Here is a 19,191-nt window from a genome sequence, read left to right as displayed (position 1 = left end):
AACACACCAAGGATCCCCTAGTGTTCTGCTACCCGCCACAAGACTAGGCCCGGAACTGCTTGTGTATGGGGTTGAATCCTCGGTCTTGCCCTGCGATGGCGAAGCGCGAGCCTCGAAAGCGCAATCTGCCTTTCTCGGACCCTTCGCTCAAGCTCGGCATGAGTACGCGAGGATATGTCACGGTGTTTCCGGTCTCAGTTGAAGCTGAATCTCCTCCATCTCTGTTTCTGCTCCCGCTCGCGCTAGTGGTCTGCTCTATATAAAAAGGAGGGTTGGCTCTCCCGCCCCGTCGCGTTCTTGACAACCAAAGATAGGTAGTGATCGGTTTGTGTTTTGTCCAGAACGTTTCATGATTACATCGCTATGTGGCAACCAAATATTCTCGGCATCAAAAGTCTGCGTGGAAATGCGCTGGTCACGGCTTACATGGTTTGCTGCGGCATTGCATTCACGATGTTCGGATATGATCAGGCTGTTGTCGGAGCTCTGTCAAACAATCCCTCGCTTCTCCATCACATGGGAGTAATTGTTCATCTGCTTCTTCTGTCATAGCTCATGGCTAACCCATCAATAGAAGACCGACCCTCTTATAGTTGGGTGCATAGTGGCTATCTTCTCCGTTGGTGCGATATTTGGCAGTGCTGTAACAATGCTAATTGGCTATCGTACCGGCCGACGTTGGCTTATTTGTCGGTGCAAAACAACTTCTTCCACTACAATCGAGCTTGGAACGGTCTGAACTGACATGGCCGGCCTCATAGTCATCGGCTGTTTATTCCTCGTCATTGGTGCTGCCTTGCAAGCCACGTCCTTCAGCCTCGCCCAGATGATCGCCGGCCGACTGATTGCAGGCTTTGGCGTTGGCTTCGTAAGCTGCACCATTCCGTTGCTCGCCTCAGAAATTGCGAAACCCAACAGACGCGGTATTTTGATTGCTGCACTTTTCACACTTGCAGTAGTAAGTGCAATGGCGAAGTGTTCAAACGACGTTTGCTGACATGAATGCATCTCGGTATCGTCGTGGCGGACTGGATGGTTTTTGGCTTGCTTTCACACACCACAAATCAGGAATTTATATGGCGCTTCCCTGCTGCTTTCCAGGGCTTTTTTGGTACATTTACAGCGGTATGGTTTCCTAACCGTTACCAGCTCGCCTTTCAGAGATGTGCTAAGTCCCAAACTCAGGCGACCATCTTCTTGCTCCCTGAATCACCTCGATGGCTGTATGCTCGGGGCTATGTCGAAGCAGCGAACAATGTCTTGGCTCGTGTGTATGACCAGACAGAGCATTCAGAGCTTATACAAGCAACCTACGCCGCACTCAAAGCTGAGGTTGACGATGAAGAAAAACGCGAAGAGAAGGGGTTTCGGCTGTTTACTCAATGCATCAAGGCTATGTTCTGGGACACGACCGACCTTAAGCTCGGTAGGCGGTTACGCCTGTGCTTTTTGGTTATGATGCTGCAGGAAATGAGCGGCTTGAACGTGGTACGTCTTTGCTTCGTCACCCGCTGTCTCTTCACCCTGCTCTATACCATGGACTAACAGAAAGTGAGATCGTTCCGTATACAAACAATCTGTTTGAGATCGACCTGAAGTTCGACGCGCTCAAGTCCATCATGATTGCTGCCATCATTCAAGTCGCGTGGGCCGCTTTCACCACCTGCGGAATGCTTACCATTGAACGATGGGGACGCCGACCGACACTCATGATTGGCACCACGATTTGCACTCTCGGGTGGGTGATATCCCGCTCGATTTCAACTGTTTTGCAGAAGGGGAAAGGCAAATCACTAACTCGCAATTCGTTTTAGCATGACTGGATTTACCATCTCCATTGCGATCGGCAGTGAGAGCGCCGGCTGGGCAGGGATGGTCATGTTGATCGTCTTTTTCTTTGGCTTTGCCTTCGGCATGCTACCCATGAGCTGGCTGTATCCTTCCGAGATTCTGCCACTGCACATGCGGCACGTCGGACTGGGCGTCGCGGGCATCACGACTTGGCTCTTCACGTTCCTCACTGTCTTCACGGGTCCAATATCTTTCACCGCTACTGGGTACAAGATCTTCATTCTCTACATCATCTTCAATGCGCTTGTATTTCCCTATGGTAAGCGCCCTCCTACTGGAGTCGACTGACGAACACAAACACCGAGACTAATTTTCTTCCCATCTTCAGCCTACTTTCTGATGGTGGAGACAAAGGATAAGACTTTGGAGGAAGTGAACCTCGCCTTCAGCCCGGTCGCCGCTGCCAGCATCCTCGGGCCCCAGGTGATGGCCAGGACTCATGATGAGAAAGATCAGATGAGCGGCCAAGTTGTCGAGAAAGAATGGTGAACCGATATTGTGACATAGTGATGAGGAAGTGGAAGAGGCTAATCGTTCATCATCTTCCTACCGGGTATGTAACGACGCCCTTTCTCTGAAACTTGGAAGACTACTATGCAAGTGCCGCAAGACGAAATCTTCTAGCTGGGCACGTGTGACTTTAGTCAAGGAACTTTCCCATCTGCCACTTATCGCGTTCAGCCTAGCGCAGGGAATCTTATTTGATTTACCCCGTGGAAAAGCAATCCTAATTTTTGCTGTTAGTTCGTTGTGTTCTGTGTAAATGGCTCAAGATAAATTGTTTATAAGGAAGCCCTCACACACCTCAAATGCCCAATCTTGCATGATGGAAGTAAGATCGATCTCGGACAGATCAAACCAGGCAAAGTCGTCGGCAGCAGGACGGTGGTGGGTCTCGTGGCGCTCGATGGTCTTTTTGACCAAGGACGGATCGTCCCCTGCAAGGTCGAGCTGCCTGACGGTTTCCTCTTCGAACATCTCGTGAGAAACCGGGTTGTCACAGGGAGAAGAAAGTGGCGCTGTAAGATGGGCTGAGGTGTCCGTCCGTCGGTGTCTGACAACCAAGTCAGTTTCCAAATACGCTCCATGCAGACCGTCGAGGGATTCGGCTGCGGTGTATGAAACTTGGGTCAGGACCTCGAGGCCGGTGAACAAGGAGGAGGCCATGATCTCCGCAGCGTGCCTGGTCACAGACATGGTCCTGAACAAAGTCAGGACAGAGTATGCTGCTCTCACAAGCGCGTTCCTTGTATGCTCTGGATACGGGTCCTTGAAAATGAGATTGGCACCGTTCTCGCTGTTGTAGGATTCAGGTGGCAGCAACATCATATTGATGGTGTTCACAACCGTGCGTGTAGATGAGAGCCTACACTCGCCAATGTCGATGTGCTGACAGGGAACCTGCACACCTGACTGTGCCTCCAAGGTATCAACCAGAGTAAGCACACCCAGGTGGAAATGCAGGCTCAGGATCACTGTCGAGGAAAATGTCAATAGCTGAGGTGTACAAGGAGAAATAACGCTTACAGTAGCTGATGCGCGACTTTTCCGACAGGAAAACGTGGTCCCTTGCGCATTTATCGAGAAAGGGCCCAAAAATACGTTCAAAGCGGTTCATCTCTTGCACTACGCTCTCCATCAGTGTTTCCAGCGGAATCTCGATAGACCGATGGACAAGACAGTCTTGGACTCGGGAGACCACCTTCCAGAAAAGAGTCTTGCATGAGGATCCGTACTGGATCATGGCCAGGACGGTCTCATCGGTCAACATCGCCTTCGATGACTGCATGGGTCGGTAAATTGTGTCAAAGGTTTCAGATTGCTTCCTCACGGGTTCCCACACTTGCGGCTCGCCGCAGAATCCAGGGAGTAAGACCGAAGGTCGGCATCTTGTCAGCGCCCGAGAACCATCGATTACGATTCCAAACCAATACGCCGTGTCCTGCAAGTGGATATATTCTCCTTGGGCCTTGCTCATATGGGGTGTATTGACCATTGGGTCATATGTCTGTTGGCGTGCTGACGAAGGGAATCTCGTTGCAATGGAGGCTTTTGCTCTCAGATGGACATAGTGGCGGAGTGCACTCTCGAAACAATAATCAGCTATCCGCCCGTCCTTGTTTTTAGACGAGAACGGCGTAGTGCCGAAGAGGTACAGAGCAAGAATCGACCGATAGCTGGGCCTGGTAAGTACGCGAGCCACATCCTGATGCGCTCGTGACCAAATACTCTCCATAAAATACTCCTTCATCGCATTCGACTCTTGCGGACTGGTCTCGGCGCCCTTACGGAAATATCCGGTTGGAAGCCATCGAGCCGAGAATGCGTGCACAGCACTGATGAGAGCTTGATTGATGAGGGCGTCTTGTTCCGACTCGTCTTCGGCATCCAATGATATGTCGGGAAATCCAAGTTTCTGTGTTGTTTGTTTGTCAAAGGGCGTCGCGGGGAAGTTGTCCAGTGTCACCATCAGCCTTGAGACCAATGCGTTGGGGGCCTGCGTCCGTCAGCGCACATTTTCGGCCCAGGAAGGATCCCTACAGTGTCAAGCCCCTTGAAAGGATTACAGTAGGTTCCGATCCACAAGCCTAGTTGAGGCTCGAATAGAGCGGTGAAGATGTCCCACAGCATATGATGCAGCGTCATCGCCTGCTGTCTCCGAGCCACAACATGGTCTGAATGGGAATGCAGAACGCTCGTGGAGGTGGATGTCGAATGTGCGAGATTTCGCCTTCTGTCACCTGTTGAGGCTTCTTTCGCCGTCCTTCTCAGACGCCGGCGTTCAGACCGACTACTACTGGTGCCTTGGTCGATCCACTACATCTGTCACACACATATCCCACGATATGCGACAGGTGAAAATACTTACGTCGAAGGTGCAAAATTTCCCTCGGCGTATGCAGTTGGTACATGAGCCCTCGCAGATGGCAGCATCACACCCAATCCGAGATTTTCTGCAGGGGTCACAGCTGGTGAATTGTCTGCGACGCGCCATCCCGTTATTAGACAACGACAGCAGTATGTCCATGTCCATTCCAAGGACCCGGAGCTGGCTGTGCATCACGATCACAGAAAAGAAATCGAAGAAGAGGGTCGAGGCCGCAAAGGGGCTTCAGCCTCGGCTGAGGTTAGTCAGCCAAGTTTGTCATCGGAGCCGATCACGTGGGACCTCAAGTCTACCACCATGTTGGACAGTACCGTCGGAGATAATCTAGAACAGGAGTTGGAACGACAAGGTCTACGACAAGTCAGAGCACAGACAATCTTAATACCGGGCTGGCGATGGACGGTGTTTTCGGGGAGAAAATATACAACATGGGTAAACGAATACATCATGGAACAAAAGCAGAGGTCACACCGCAGTCCAGCAACAGGCCATGGACTCCATGTATCCGTGCTCCGGGTATCAAAAGCTAGCAAGTCTGCTGTTCAGGGATCCAATTCAGCCTGCTACTGCAGTCGCCATCGCATGGGTCGGTTCCTGTAGCCACGCAGCAGCCAAACGTCCTCCACTACACAGTCGCAGAACCATTCCCGCACGATGCCACGCATCTTTTTCATTACCGGCACTTCCACCGGCTTCGGGCATTACTATGCCCAAGAGGTCCTCGACCGTGGAGACTATGTCGTGGCCACCGCACGGAACCCGTCGCAGCTACGATTCGAGGGCGCGAACGAAGACAATTGTCTCGTGGTTCGACTGGACGTGACGGACAAAGAGAGCATTCAGAAGGCGTTTGAACAAGGACTCGAGAAATTCGGCCGCATCGACGTTGTCGTCAACAACGCCGGCTATGGACTTGCAGGATGCTTTGAAGAGTACAACGACGCTGAAATCAGACAGCAAATGGACATCAACTTCTTCGGGGTGCTCGATGTTACTCGCGCCGCAATGGAGACGATGCGTAACGGCCAGAGTCCACCCGGTGGTCTAATCCAACAAGTTACCAGCATCGCAGGCCAGATAGGGTTTCCGCTGTTCAGTGTCTACTGCGCGAGTAAATGGGCTGTTGAAGGATTCACTGAGGCCGTCAGTCAAGAGGTGAAGTCTGAGTGGGGAGTAAAATTCACGGTAATCGAGCCGGGTGGGTTCAGGTACGTGTCTTCAACACCTCTTCTGACGCTGCAACCTATACAATGGTCAAGTCAATAACAGCTCTCCAGAACCGATTGGGCAGGCCGAAGCATGGTATTTGCCAACCGTCACCCCTTATATGACCGTACGTCGACCCTCTTCTTAAAGCATAACTTCTCAATCCTCACCTTGACATTTCTATTTTCACTATAATCACCATGCTCTCCGCATTCATCAGTCAATTTTGTGCTGTGGACATGACCATGGAATACTCTTATATCTGCCCTCATTCCCTTGCCTGTCATTTATTGGGGAGGGGGAGAGGAGAGCTTCCACCACAATGGGTCTAATGATTCACTCTTGCATGCGACACGTCCTCGCCTGGAATAAAGCTTCTCGCTGACCGAATCCACTTTTCACCCTCTAGATCTCGACGCCGCCGATCGCATGGGGAAACGCCACATGACACAAGCCGGAGACCCCATCAAGGGCGCGAAAGCAATGTACGAGCTGGCGATATTGGAAACCCCACCATTGCACGTGATTCTGGGCTCGGACGCCTATGCAGCTGTCACGAACAAATTAAAGCAGTATGAGCAGAACTGTAAGCAGTTCGAGAAGCTGAGTAACAGCACGGATGTGGAGGTGGAGGTGGTGTCGTAGGAGATAGGAATATCGAGTTAGAGACAGAAAGCGCCGGATAAGACGGGAAATCAACGTCGTTTCTTTATTTTCATAAGATTCTGATCCTGCAGGTGAGAGAATGTGGCATGTCCTGTGGCGGGCAGTGGTTTTATCGAGTAATATGCGTCCATCTGAAGACTCGAGGGAAGAGAAGAGAGACTCAACGAGTCGAGTAGTAGAGTATGTCGAGCGAAGGGGTGCCTCCAGGCTGGTCTTGAGAATGGCCTCGTGAAAAGTGTCATGCGACACATGCCCTTGGACATTTCGTATGTGGCTCACCATTCGAGACTTTCGGTGTGACGCTCCACTACTCACGGAGTACGAGGTACTCGTATCCTAACAAATAAACCTGGAAGTACCTGAAGCAGTCGCTAATAGGCAGCTATGATGTCTTGGTGCATCTCATTAGTTTGCGCTGTTCAATGGAAGTAGTAATAATTCTATCTTAGAGACGCCCTAGTAATCCCTCCTCAGGTAGAGCGGATTGTCACTGTTGAGAGCGCTGCTTCAGGTTCATGCCGTTCTTGACCGTTGGACACCCACGCTAATGACAACAGGCTCAACTCGTGGCAATGATAAAGCAGAAGATGATGCGGCCTTTCTTTCCACCTTTGCTCGAAGGTTCGTATTATCCTCGCCCCTGATAACCGTCACTCTTTCGTGCATCAAAGCTTTTCTAATGGACTGATCGGTTGTACCGTGATCCAAGATTTGGTTTGCTCTCCGGGTGGACCAAGGTCCGGCTGTGCTTTGAGATGTGTCCACAAGTTGAGTTTTGGTTGCGAAATCGATTAATGGATATGAGGAGAGCTCTGGGAGATATGCGCCTGTTGTCCACAGCCAGATCAGGACAGCCCACACAATACCTTGGACCAGTGCCTGCAGAGCGCAAAATACTATGAACATTGGACTGCTCCAAGTTAGCTATATTACAATGAAGCAGTGGGGCCATACCGATCGACGACTATTTTTTCATAAGGAGCACCAATCGAGGCGTTCGTGTAAAACTCAGGTGGCAGCCCCGCCACAATGTTTCTTGCTTCCAGCTGAACGTTTCCGAAGTTATTGGGATTGAACAGCCAAAACGGGAAGGCTAAGATACTGTGGAAGGTCTGATACGGCTCAATAGACCAATATTCACTTTCCAACTGGTCCTGAACTGTCCAGAAGTATTGCGCAATGGAAGCGGGGGCAGGGATTCCTGCTGCGCTGAAATTAAAGAGCCATGCAAACGCATTTTTGAGCCCTTCAACATCAAGATCGGTGTCTTGCATGGGATCGGTGATCTCGTCGATGGAGAGAATCGAGAAATTAGATCTCGCGGTTGTTACTGAGGCAAGACGGCGGTGGATCGAGAAGGTTGTGGTGACTTCCGGCGGTTTCGGTTCTGTCCAGCATTCATTCCCGACTATTCCTTGAGTGCAAACAAAAATGCCTGAGAAGATTAGTATATGCACGGCGAGAAAAATGTCTCAACCCACCTGCGAATAATGAACCCACCGCCGACTGGCTCCGTGCGAGACAGAATTTGATGCCGATCAGAAACCCTTGTTGACCAAATACCTGGCAATCCGTAGAATCGATGAATGTGTCATTGTGTATCCCTCGGACAAAGTCGACCTGTAGTGATGGAACGCCTGGGATTGTCACCACTGGATACAACGGATAATTTGTTGGTGGCCATGGTGTTGTCATGATCAAACCGCCCGATATCAGGTATGCATTGCAGACCATGCCACCTTCACACGTCGCTGGATCTATGGCTGTTGCATGCATCGGGTTGACAACTAGGTTTGATGCTGTGACCACGGTTGAATATGGCAATACGACGAATTCGTAACCAGTGTTTGTTTGCTGGTATTGCTGCAGGTACTCGGGTATGTATGATCCATTGAACTGGCCGACACCGGCCGTGACGTTATAAGTGCTTACGGAGTCATATACCACCTTTAGTTGCGTCCGCGCGAACAATACGACCCCGGAAATCCAAACCGCACTCGACAGCCCAATTCTCGTACTTGCGGCCAATCGATCCTTCCAGGAAGCGTGTTTGCTGAAGGTAAGACCGATTTTTCCAAGAATGCCCGTCGTTGGCGAAAGTCCGAGCAAGCGCAGTGCATCAACACCGTCCCTCCTGCTAGAAAGAGACCATTGTAGTAATTCGCATGCCCTCAGCATCACGGCCGAAGTGTAGACGGAGAGCACTCCTTCCAGTAACCTGAGGATCGTTAGGGTGTTGGATATGTCAATGTGCAGAAGGTTCTTGGTATTTGATCTGCTCCAGAATATTCTGTCAGTCCTCAAAAAAGGTAATGAACACTTTTACAACAACAACAATAAGGATGTCATACCTAAGGCTCGTCATTGTCGACTCTGAGAAGGTTGCTTGTGCAAACCATGCTGTGAGCACAAATATCGCCGTTGTGATTACGATGAGGACAATGTCCCACTTTGTCCGTTGGAGCACAAGCAATGTTGGGTTCACAGAGCGCGCCGACAGAGACGCAGAGTTCCCCGTGGTTGAAGCTGTTCGATGCGACCCTTCATGATTGAATGTACCGATAGCTGTCTCTGAAGATGACGCTTCGGCCGTATGCTCCCCTGTTCTCGTGTGGCTTTCTGCACGGTCACGCCCAAGGAGGTTCGTTCCTTCTCCCACCAAGGTTGCTTGATGATCACTGTGTTGATGCGACATCTGAAACAACCAGTGATGATCAATAGCGGGAGAGATTGAAAGCAGAGGAAACTAATTGTTCGCCTGAGACTGACTGGCAGTCAGCCATAAAACAGAATCGCACTCTGGTGTGGATATCGTGAAGTCTGCTATAGCAGCCATAGCAGACTATGGCTGTCCAGACGACGGTCCATTATGAAGGTAAAGATTGATGATGCAGGGGGGGTGAGGCTGAGGGATGTAGACAGCGTGTAAGGCTCTACGTGCAGTGAGCCTTACCAATATCTTGCGTGCAATTTGCACATTGAAAGCCAACAAGGCACATCTCCTGGAGGAGACGACTCCAGCTGGCGCATCTTAGCATTGGCAAAGCCAGTTTCCCGCAGCCCAATTACAATGCCTGCATTCTCTCATTCGGTCAATAGAGCACCGTCAGTGGAGATTGGAGCGGCCATTTGCCAAGGCCCTTGGCGTTCGGTTTATCCCGCGACCCGCTTTGCCCGCTCAAGAATTCCGAAAATGTCTATGGAGGTGAGTCCACAATATCGCGAAAGCAGCCATAGGAACTATCTACCTCCTGCAGCTCGTGTTTGCGATAATTTCGTTCTCTACAAAAAGCCATGTTCCCCTTCTGGAACCTTGCACAGCCCCTTCTGGAGGTCATGAAACTCCGGCGACAAGGCATTTTAAGACGTGGAAAAAAAACCGGAGATGCTGCGCAGAGATGACATGGAGGGATCTCAGCCTTATATTCGATTGGTAGCCGCGTCTCTAGCATCTTTCACGGACTTGGGGGTAGTTTTTCTTGTCTTTTCTTTTATCTGTATGCTTCTGCTCTCCTTGACTCCCATCACCTCCGCCACTGCGTATGCAAAAGATGAGGAGCTCGAGATGTACGCTTGCTCATGCAGTTCTGTTGCTGTGTTGGCTATCGTCTCATTATGGTCAGTGACATTGGACGCAAGCGGATCCAGCCTAGGGCTCAAGCTAATATCAGAACAGTGATCGGCCAATCATGCCAAGCAGATTGTACAGCGACAGTTGACAATATGTACCAGCTTATATGGACCCCACGAGCCTTCGACACCACAATAGTTGCGGCTACTGTTGTCCAAGTTATCAATACCGACCTGGACACTACCAAAACTTCCACCGTCTTCAATGAATTACCGGCCGGCTATACCATTCCCACAAACACCAACGCCGAGGGTACGCAGACTGTTGAAGTGACATATTGGAGCACCGGCACAATGCACACCACCGACATGTATGTTTTGAGTATCACGTTGTTAAGAACCATGCGAGGCTAATCTCGCTGCAGCGCTTTCCCTACGGTGTACAATATCTATCCTGATAGGTACACGTGGAACGGAACGCTAGCCACAGTGGATGCAGGTGGAACTACTACCTGCTCAGTCAATGCCGATACAGTGATTGTAGTTGACTTCCCCGGGACACAACCATCAACCTTTACGACGCCTACCAACAGTTATGGGCCCGATCCTGGAGGCCTCTTATTTTCAACCATGTATCTAGTCGGTGGAATGTTTCAACCATTCAAATCCTTTTTCTCGACTGAGGCCGCCCTGCAGACGTGCAATACTGCGCCTTTTATAGCGCCTGCTGTTGCTGAATTGACAGCGAGATTCATCACGCCGACATCGACATCATATGAGGGTGGATCTTCACCCGCTACCACAGGTCAGACTAAACCATCTTCGAACGGTGCTCAACAGCCCTCCTCAGAGGCCTCATTTGCCACGAACACTCAACCAGAGCCTTCCCCCGCTTCGGAGACGGCAGCAGGGGTACCCAAGGCTACGGCTGTCGAGGGAACCTCTGATCTACCCTCCCAAACTCTAGAGATTCAAGAGAGCACAATAACATCACTCGCTACAATCGTAGCCGATGGCCCGTCGGGATCCGTAACTCTTGTCAACACCATTGAAATTGTCAGTGTCGTCGTGATATCAACACCTGACGGCACGACTCCTACCGAGACGCCTACTGCTTCAGCAACCATGCAAACGAATAAGGCATGCAATCACGGGCCGAGGTTCTGGATAGGGATGGCAGTAGTAGCTGCCGATTTGTTGCTTGTGAGTTAATTGCGGTGAATTTTTGATTTGATACGGAGTACCTGAAGAAGAGGAGAAGTGGCAGAGAAGGCGCGGGTTTTCAAACATTGCGTCGAATGGTCGAGTCGGCGAATTACCGACCGAACAGCTGTCTAAACTACCTCGTACATACCTGCCAACTGGCTGTAAATAAGTGGACATAAACCACCATGTGTTAGACTGTGGGACTCCGCAACTGCCGATAGGAGATTAGCAGTATCTAAAACACCATGACCTCGTTATCACCACCCCGACCAATTCAACCTTGTACAGCCTCGTCAAACTACCGATCCACTTTTCTGATCTACTGCCTCGCCTGAGGCTACACTGCCACCGGGACCTTCCCGCTTGAAGGCTTTTGTTCACACCTGAGGGTTATTTTGATTGCGAGGACAAACGTTATGGCTGCCCTCACTACACTAGAGGGTATTGAAAGCAATGTCTTGATTGGGATTTTGAAAAAGACTTTCGGGGGAGGTTCGTCCTGATTTGGGTATAGGACGAGGACGGTGGCACATAAGGCCAGTAGACAAAGATGGAGCGCGATGATTTCTTGCCATCATTCCCCGAAGGCCCCTCTCAACAATCGATCCCAAGACTGGTTTTGCTGAGGCACGTTTCTCCCAAGACTAAAGCATTTAGCAATCTCGAGGGGAGCGTAATTCTGCTGGCAGGGCGAGTCCTGTTTGTGGTATCGACGGCTGCTTTTGTCGTGTTTTGTGGCGACTTGCACAAATCTGATCTCATTAGCGCCTACTGGGAGCATTCTTATCACTTCCAAAGCCATGATTTTCTTCGAAGTAGGTTGTTTGAATACCTTCTGTGCCAGAGGGTGCAGTCAACACGTATTCAGCCTTCTGGTCAGTCGGGCCCCCAACAACCTAAATTCAGGCAGGAAAATTCCCCAGGCAGGAGAAAGGAAAGATGTGTTCGCCTCGCATCACGCTACATGAGGCTTTGAACTCTCTGGCCGCGGCTCTTGGCGCGTGGTTGCTTATTCACCTTGAACTCGCGAGCTTGTTTCACTTAGGCTTCTTTCTAGGCATATACAAGGTACCCTGTGGGGGTAATGCTGTGCCATACAGAGTAGAGCAAAGCGCAGCGAGACAACGGACCGCTAGTTCTCTGTGGCAAGGCTTCAACCACGAAAACCAGCAGAGAGATGATGGTTGCTGCTGGGCGTCGTAAAGCGTCATCTGAAGCCGCCGCAACAATCTGCTCCTGGGACCACACCGGGCATAACTTTTAAAAGTGTTATATTATGACAGGTTTCTAGTTTGGGGCGAGCGAGCCGCCTCTGTGATTAAAATTTCTACACACTGCTTCATGTCGCGGCAAGGCAGAACACGGCATCCCCGCATTCCCGAATTCCTGGTCGGTGCTTGGGCAATGAGACCGGTGACAGGTGCAGGCACAAGAATGGGGAGACGGGCTCACAAGGCCAAGCAAGGCGTCCTCAGCGTGAGAGATGGACGACGATAAAGCTACTGGCCCCAAAATGCCTAGGTATGTCACCGCCGAACCGCTCTATTGTCTCTCGTACTTGATGGAATCCTATTTGTGAAATGGGAAACTTTGTTGCGCTCTCCAGGGAATCAGTTGATCCCCCTGAGATTGACGCCCGCTGTCGTTGGTGACTGTCCACTATTCTACACTCCCAAAGAGTCTATATTATTCAGATACATAGCTATTGGACCTAGAGAGTCGAAATAGACAAGATGGGTCGGAGGACGTGCGCCTTATGGAGGTATTTCCACTTTACCTAGCTGGAGTTAGCATGGCTGTCATAGCAGAAGAGAAAGTGCCGAGACACTAGTAAAGATGTCTTTAAAAGCAGCCTCCCCGACCACATAGATTTGGCTAGTTCTAATACTGGGTACCGGGTACACTTTTGCGTCTCATTTCATATGGGTGTTAGAAGGCTTGGCACTGCGGCACCCTTTCTACCCACGACAGACAATTCGATTCCGTTTTACAATCAATCAATTCAAGTTGGCTCAACACGACAAAGGGGTCTGAGGGGACTGGGTAGCACTACAACAAGACTGCGGCAATTCTCTCTGGATTTTCGCATTTCTTACACTGCAAGAGGGTAGACTGATGTGCGGAATCATTGGTCGTAAATGTGAAGTTGAATCTGCTGCATTGAATACTCCCAAGACCTAGCCATGTACCAATCCAGACACCAACATTGGTCCAAAAATGGTACTATAATAGCCCGAACCAGTTGAGATATCTTGGACCACCGATATGCCTGTAAAAATACCACAGCACGCGAAGAGAGTATTCTCACTGTCCTCGGCGTCTTGGCAGTGTCCAACGAATTTCTTTCCAACTACATAGCAGCACCACCTACCAAGAAATAGGAATGTGCACAGATTATCTTGCAAGGGCAAAGTAGAAGAAGTCGAACCATTCCGAAGCAATCCAATCTAATTCAAAGAAGAAAAAAAAGTACCCAAGTTGGGTTGAGAAAAAAATGCCTCCATTGAGAGTCGAACTCAAGACCTCGACATTCCAGTAGTTTTATTAGCTTTTTCCCATTTAGAGAGCTAGTGTTCTCATTTTGAGTGTTGGCTAGCAGTACTAGTGTCGCGCTCTACCGCTGAGCTATGAAGGCCGATGAGGTGATTTGGATCCGAATGAACCCAAGTTGCCTCCCGGCCACTTCTTGAAAGGATTTATGATAAAAAAGACTATATAGTACGCGAAAAGTTGGGGCTCTGTCTGTGGAGACGAACTACGAATGGAATGGAGGGGCTGGCGACGGCAGGTGGGCCACCAGGCCCACTCACCCCATCAGGTCTCCGACTTTCTCGACAAGGTTCAGCGACTTTACTCGCACTTCCCAGGGATAGCTATGGAAGTGATGAAGACAGTTCGTCTACCGGGTAATTAGGTGTCATCTTTGGTAACCCCGTTAGTCCACTCCGTACTTCCATAAACGCCCTGCAGACTCCATACCTCTGATGGTTCGCTACGGCAATTTGTATTAAGAGAAATACGACCGGAATCCGAACGACTGAAGGTCAAGGAAGAGACGGCTGGCTTCTTGCACGTTTCCGGCAAATTCGCGGACCAAGTCCAGGAATAGTGCGCTGACGAAGTAGTCCGAGTACATGGTGAGCTACGCTTGCAGAGTCATGGGGTCTTTCGGACAAAGCAAGGTACTTCACAAACCCCTCCACAACGGCCCTCTTATACACGAGGTCTTCCTCAAGCTCGGCAAAAAGACTTGGCTCCCCGGTTTAAAAACCAGCCAATGCGCATGAGAGGCGGGAATCTGGCAAGCACGATTCCAGCATTCCTTTTCAGGTCGTCGCTCGGATTCTCGTGCGCAGCGATGAAGATATCCGGGACGGGGAGTTGTGGATCGGCATCCAGGTCAATGTTAGCATGCCACAGCCTGAGTTCCGTTACAACTAGCAGTCCTTCCAGCCTGGACTTGTTGCGCAATAAATACAAGTTCTCAGACCAGGTTACAAGCTCATTACAAGTCAAGAAGCCACGCAGGTCCTCCACAATGTCATCAGGGAACTGTGAAAGGCTGATAGCGTGGGTATACCAATTATGGCAAGCATGGTTGTACAATGCCGACTCTTGAGTCTAGAATCCAAGCTCCTTTGGGACTTTTTCACTGCCGAAAGTGTTCGACCACAATAGTCTAGCGACTGTCTGCCAATCTGAGTACTACTTTTGTCGTAGCTTGGTGATACAAATCCCCAGTAGATCCTCGTATGGATTCTGGTTGGTTGTCTTATGCAGGCCTTCGATGAGTTCGAGAACAGATGGTTGATCAAACTGCACCTCGTCCTTGCAAATTTCCACGAAAGCCCCACATAATCCTTGATAATTTTGGCTCGCTCGAGGAACTTCTTCTCCTCTGTCGGATGTCAGAGTTTGTGTTTAAAACGAGAGCTTCGCAAAATGCATTCGGATCGACAGAGTCCGAGTGGCCAGCGAGGGGAAGAACACGTCGTTGCGCAGATTGATCTCACCTTCTGACAGGATCTCGTCAAGAAGGTCGAATCGGCCCTGATACATATGCATAAGCCTACTGGGATGCCTCAACATAACTTCCCTCTGTTTGTGTATGCTCATGGCCCTTTTCTAACCTGTCGACTGGCAGCACGAAAGTTGGCAAAACCTTCAAGCTTTAAGTAAGAGTGTAAGAATGAGCGACTGAGGTATTTGTTTGGGGAAGGTGTATTGGAGCAGCGCTAGAATTCGTAGGTTGTCCCAAAAACCCAGAGATAGTCGTTCGATTAGACTTGTGTCCCTTACTATGTAAGAGCTGGGACACCGAAGTCAACGCAAGAATTTGTGGTGCCCCGGTGCATCTGGGAGCCGAACGAAAGAATGGGTGAGCTGAGGCTGTGGACGTAGGTTGTCTCTACAAAATATGCGACGCAAGAACAGTTTTCCAACTGCCTGCACTCCCGGGTTAGCGAGGCTTGATTTGAATATTTGTAAATTGTAATTTATCTGCAGCTCCTGTGATCCACAGAGGATGTCTATCCAAAGAAGAAGCCGGTCTGCACCGCATCGACGAAAGGAAGCTGTGTCAGAAATGCGCAAGGAGGGTCCAAACTGCTTCGCTGGATCATGGTAATCCAGTAAGGCAGGAGCAAACGTCTAGACAAGCCGGTCAACAGGCGGTGTCTGCAACAGACATCCACCAGCTCAAGAGCATTCTCCTTGGAAGATACCAGTATGCAACACGAGGCTTGCTGCAGAGCCCAACGATTACGCGGTCAAACCCTATCTTTCCACGCGAGCCTCGTGGTTCAACTTCACTTCCGCGAATACCAGAGTCATTCAAGCATGGAACCCAAGAAACTTGCGAGAACAATATCTAAAGATGACCAAGGTTTGGAAGGCCGATTGATAAAGTTGTTGCGAAACTGCCAAACAGAGCAGAACAGTCTTCACCGTGGGGCGGCAATGCACCACCAGATTCGCACCAGGGTTAAAGAACCGAGATCGATAGCCAGCGACCCAAAGTGCCTAGGTCCCGGCTGAAACGTCCAAATGTATCTGACCCTCGACAGCAATCCACCTCAGCTGAAAGTCGCAAGCCTCAACGTCAGGAGAGCCACGCAGTTTCTGAGCCAAAGGGAGACAAAGGCCAGTCACCTACAATTCGAAGCCACCAATCCCCAATCCGGTCTCAGACAACAGCATCCGGAGAGCGAACTGACCTTCCACCGAGCCGCGAGAGCCCTTTCAAACAAACTTCTCAAACAACACCCATAAGACGTTCTCAGGACGACGAGCGGTTAGCGGATCGATCGTCAGTCTCGCGATGCACGGACCATCGACAACAAGGAGAGACCACAGCGAGAGCCAGGAAGCGGTAACGGTGGCGTCTTGTTCCTTTTTTTTTTTTCTGAGTAGGGAGGAGAATGATGGCACCATGAACCACATCGACAACCAAGTACAATGTGGAGGCTGACAAAGACCTTGACGGAGTTAAATTTGCGCCATTACCCAGTGGCCTATCCCAGTATCTTCCAATGGGATAGCTGGCACAGCAAGCCATGTACAACACATTCTAAGACTCGATAACGAGGAGACAACAGACGCGATCGATTCAACACATGTGTTAATACAAATCTTCTCGAGAAAAGAGGGCGAATGCATCCCAATGGTTTTCATATGTAGAATAATGACAAGCCTCGACATTCTGAGTACGTATTAGCGAACGAAACGGTCCAAAAAAAGAGCGCGCTTCATGGTCCATACTTACATCATGTCATGACCAAGCAGCCTCGGGTCTGGCTCTTTTTTCAGCGAAGCTGGGGAGGCGTCTCGCCAGAAACTTGTAATACATGCCAAAGAATCTAACCATCCACGTGCAACATGACCGTCTCGGTGTGCGGTTTTTGCTGAATTTCCTGCAATTCTGTTGAACGCGCCTTTGTGGACTTCATCTTTGCATGGCCTATCAAAATAGACCAAGATCCGGTGAATGAACTTTTCCGGATGACTTAGAGAGGGAAGGAAAGAGATTGACGTCTGATGAGGCGAGCAGATGCAACACCTCTGTCAAATTTGACACTTCAATAACAATGATGTTGTCCAGGCTGGAGTGAATGGTGAGAGTTTCCCTTGTGCCTTCAGAGATATTTTCCGAATGTACTGTATACCGTCCCTATACCGCTCTAAGGAGGATTGTCTGGGTTTGCAGGTGATGCAGGAGGCGGCACCGGTTGTGCTCCCCTCTTAGGCTTGATGATCAGGAGGACAAACATGCCAATGACAAGAAGCAACAATAAGAGCAGAATCTTGCGTTTGGTGTTGCGTCGTTGGTAGTTGGTGGCAACAATGAGCTCCTTCTCCGCCCCTTTTACGTCTGTAGCCATTCGTTCCACATTGTAGTCAATGCGATCAAGCATTGTGCCCTGGTCGATGACCATGGCCTGTAAGTCGCGGAATATGTCGGCCAACTCGATGATGCCTTTGGCGATATCGTTGATTTCTTGTTCTCGCTGTGCAATTGCGGTGTCGTGTCTATGTAGTCGTTTCTGCGCAGTTTGCTGTAATGCTGATTGCCCCAGTCTTTTGTCGGCGTCTGACTCTAAGAGGGCTGGGTCAGAGTATGGGTTCTGAATTGGGATTGGAGTCGGAGAACGCCCAATTGGTGATTCGAAGCCACCCAGTTGACGGAGCTTGTTCAGGTAATTGCTCTGTTTCTTCCTGAATGTGGCGCTAACTTCCTGAACTCTTGATGCTAGAGCGACTTGGATATTCTTCGCCATGATCTCGTCTCCTTTTTGAAGGTTCCCTGTCTCTCTGGCCTCCTTCACCATACTCTCGATGCGCTTGATGGCCTTTTGGCATTCCTGGAAGCCTCTCGTGATCTCTGTGGTCAATATCTCTATTTCGCGCTCCTCCTGCAGCTTGATCGACTCGTCATCGAAACCCGGAAGCACGTGTTTTGAATGAAGCTTGTCCAATTTTGCAGCTTTGAGAGTGATATCCTTGAGAATGTCGCCGACCTCATCTTGGACATCAATCCAACGGGGAGGGAGCAGATCCATCTCTATGACCGCATCGCCGTCGTTCTCGTATGCCCCGACGGACATGAGACCCCTGGTCTCTTCTGAGCCTTGGTCGCCATAGCCATTCGAGGTGGATGGGAATCGCGGTTTTTTGGCAGGATGATGGGAGTATGACTGGCGATAGGAGATATAACTGGATGACAGTCAGAAAACTCTTTCCTTGCAACAGGGGATTTTGAACTATACAGATTCGTCCGGTCTCTCCACATATTGAGATCTGGTGGAATTGATCGGATCACATGCGTCTGGCGTTTTCCGTGTGATCCTGGGTTGCTCTGACTGGCATGCTGGTCGTGCGTGCAGTGCAGCCGCCGAACAGGGAAGGAAGATGCAATTCAAATGCTTCTCACGACCTCAGAGGCATGGGAGCAGCAAGCATTGTCAAAGCAGCATTGAACATACGTTGCACGACACAGGCAGCCGATGCGAATGAGCGAGCGAGCAGCAGCGAGTTGATCAGTCTGCGGATCGGTGACGAAGGAAGGAAGCGGAACATCAATAATCCGGAGATCGTGAAATCCTCCCGCAATCCTTCTCCCTTTTGTCCCTTTCAGCTTGGGGCCAAATTCCAGCGCCAGCGCCAAATCCAGTGGAGTTCGAGACCTGCCCTTTCCAAGAACAACTTTACCTGTAACCCTGCATTTCCAGTTACGCCGCCGCCTCAGCTGCTGTCGAACAATATATCCTCCGCTGAGGAACGAAACTTGTTTATACCCCCTTTCCTAC

General features: G+C 50.2%; 6 protein-coding genes across 6 annotated transcripts; 3 read left to right on the top strand and 3 right to left on the bottom strand.

The window, feature by feature from the left end:
• Positions 1-363: 363 nt before the first annotated feature.
• Positions 364-2,340, top strand: A1O5_11752 (uncharacterized protein; the record flags this gene model as incomplete). The annotated part of the gene is made up of 7 exons (XM_007752322.1): positions 364-528; positions 575-689; positions 762-988; positions 1,069-1,488; positions 1,557-1,738; positions 1,815-2,110; positions 2,180-2,340. 7 exons carry the CDS (start codon positions 364-366, stop codon positions 2,338-2,340), a joined length of 1,566 nt encoding a protein of 521 aa, XP_007750512.1.
• Positions 2,341-2,619: 279 nt separating this feature from the next.
• On the bottom strand, positions 2,620-4,321 carry A1O5_11751 (uncharacterized protein; the record flags this gene model as incomplete). The annotated part of the gene is made up of 2 exons (XM_007752321.1): positions 2,620-3,326; positions 3,379-4,321. 2 exons carry the CDS (start codon positions 4,319-4,321, stop codon positions 2,620-2,622), a joined length of 1,650 nt encoding a protein of 549 aa, XP_007750511.1.
• Positions 4,322-5,392: 1,071 nt separating this feature from the next.
• On the top strand, positions 5,393-6,589 carry A1O5_11750 (uncharacterized protein; the record flags this gene model as incomplete). The annotated part of the gene is made up of 3 exons (XM_007752320.1): positions 5,393-5,946; positions 6,016-6,071; positions 6,354-6,589. 3 exons carry the CDS (start codon positions 5,393-5,395, stop codon positions 6,587-6,589), a joined length of 846 nt encoding a protein of 281 aa, XP_007750510.1.
• Positions 6,590-7,539: 950 nt separating this feature from the next.
• Positions 7,540-8,975, bottom strand: A1O5_11749 (uncharacterized protein; the record flags this gene model as incomplete). Its single annotated transcript, XM_007752319.1, has 3 exons — positions 7,540-8,045; positions 8,092-8,885; positions 8,962-8,975. 3 exons carry the CDS (start codon positions 8,973-8,975, stop codon positions 7,540-7,542), a joined length of 1,314 nt encoding a protein of 437 aa, XP_007750509.1.
• Positions 8,976-10,225: 1,250 nt separating this feature from the next.
• On the top strand, positions 10,226-11,392 carry A1O5_11748 (uncharacterized protein; the record flags this gene model as incomplete). The annotated part of the gene is made up of 2 exons (XM_007752318.1): positions 10,226-10,551; positions 10,606-11,392. 2 exons carry the CDS (start codon positions 10,226-10,228, stop codon positions 11,390-11,392), a joined length of 1,113 nt encoding a protein of 370 aa, XP_007750508.1.
• A 6,173-nt stretch (positions 11,393-17,565) lies between these two features.
• On the bottom strand, positions 17,566-18,674 carry A1O5_11746 (syntaxin 16; the record flags this gene model as incomplete). The annotated part of the gene is made up of 2 exons (XM_007752317.1): positions 17,566-18,598; positions 18,652-18,674. 2 exons carry the CDS (start codon positions 18,672-18,674, stop codon positions 17,566-17,568), a joined length of 1,056 nt encoding a protein of 351 aa, XP_007750507.1.
• Positions 18,675-19,191: the final 517 nt, after the last annotated feature.

This window comes from Cladophialophora psammophila (genome assembly GCF_000585535.1).
Source record: "Cladophialophora psammophila CBS 110553 chromosome Unknown aczJe-supercont1.28, whole genome shotgun sequence".
Classification (NCBI taxonomy): domain Eukaryota; kingdom Fungi; phylum Ascomycota; class Eurotiomycetes; order Chaetothyriales; family Herpotrichiellaceae; genus Cladophialophora; species Cladophialophora psammophila.
Note: the sequence above shows the minus strand (reverse complement) of the source record. Positions and strands in the feature narration are given on the sequence as shown.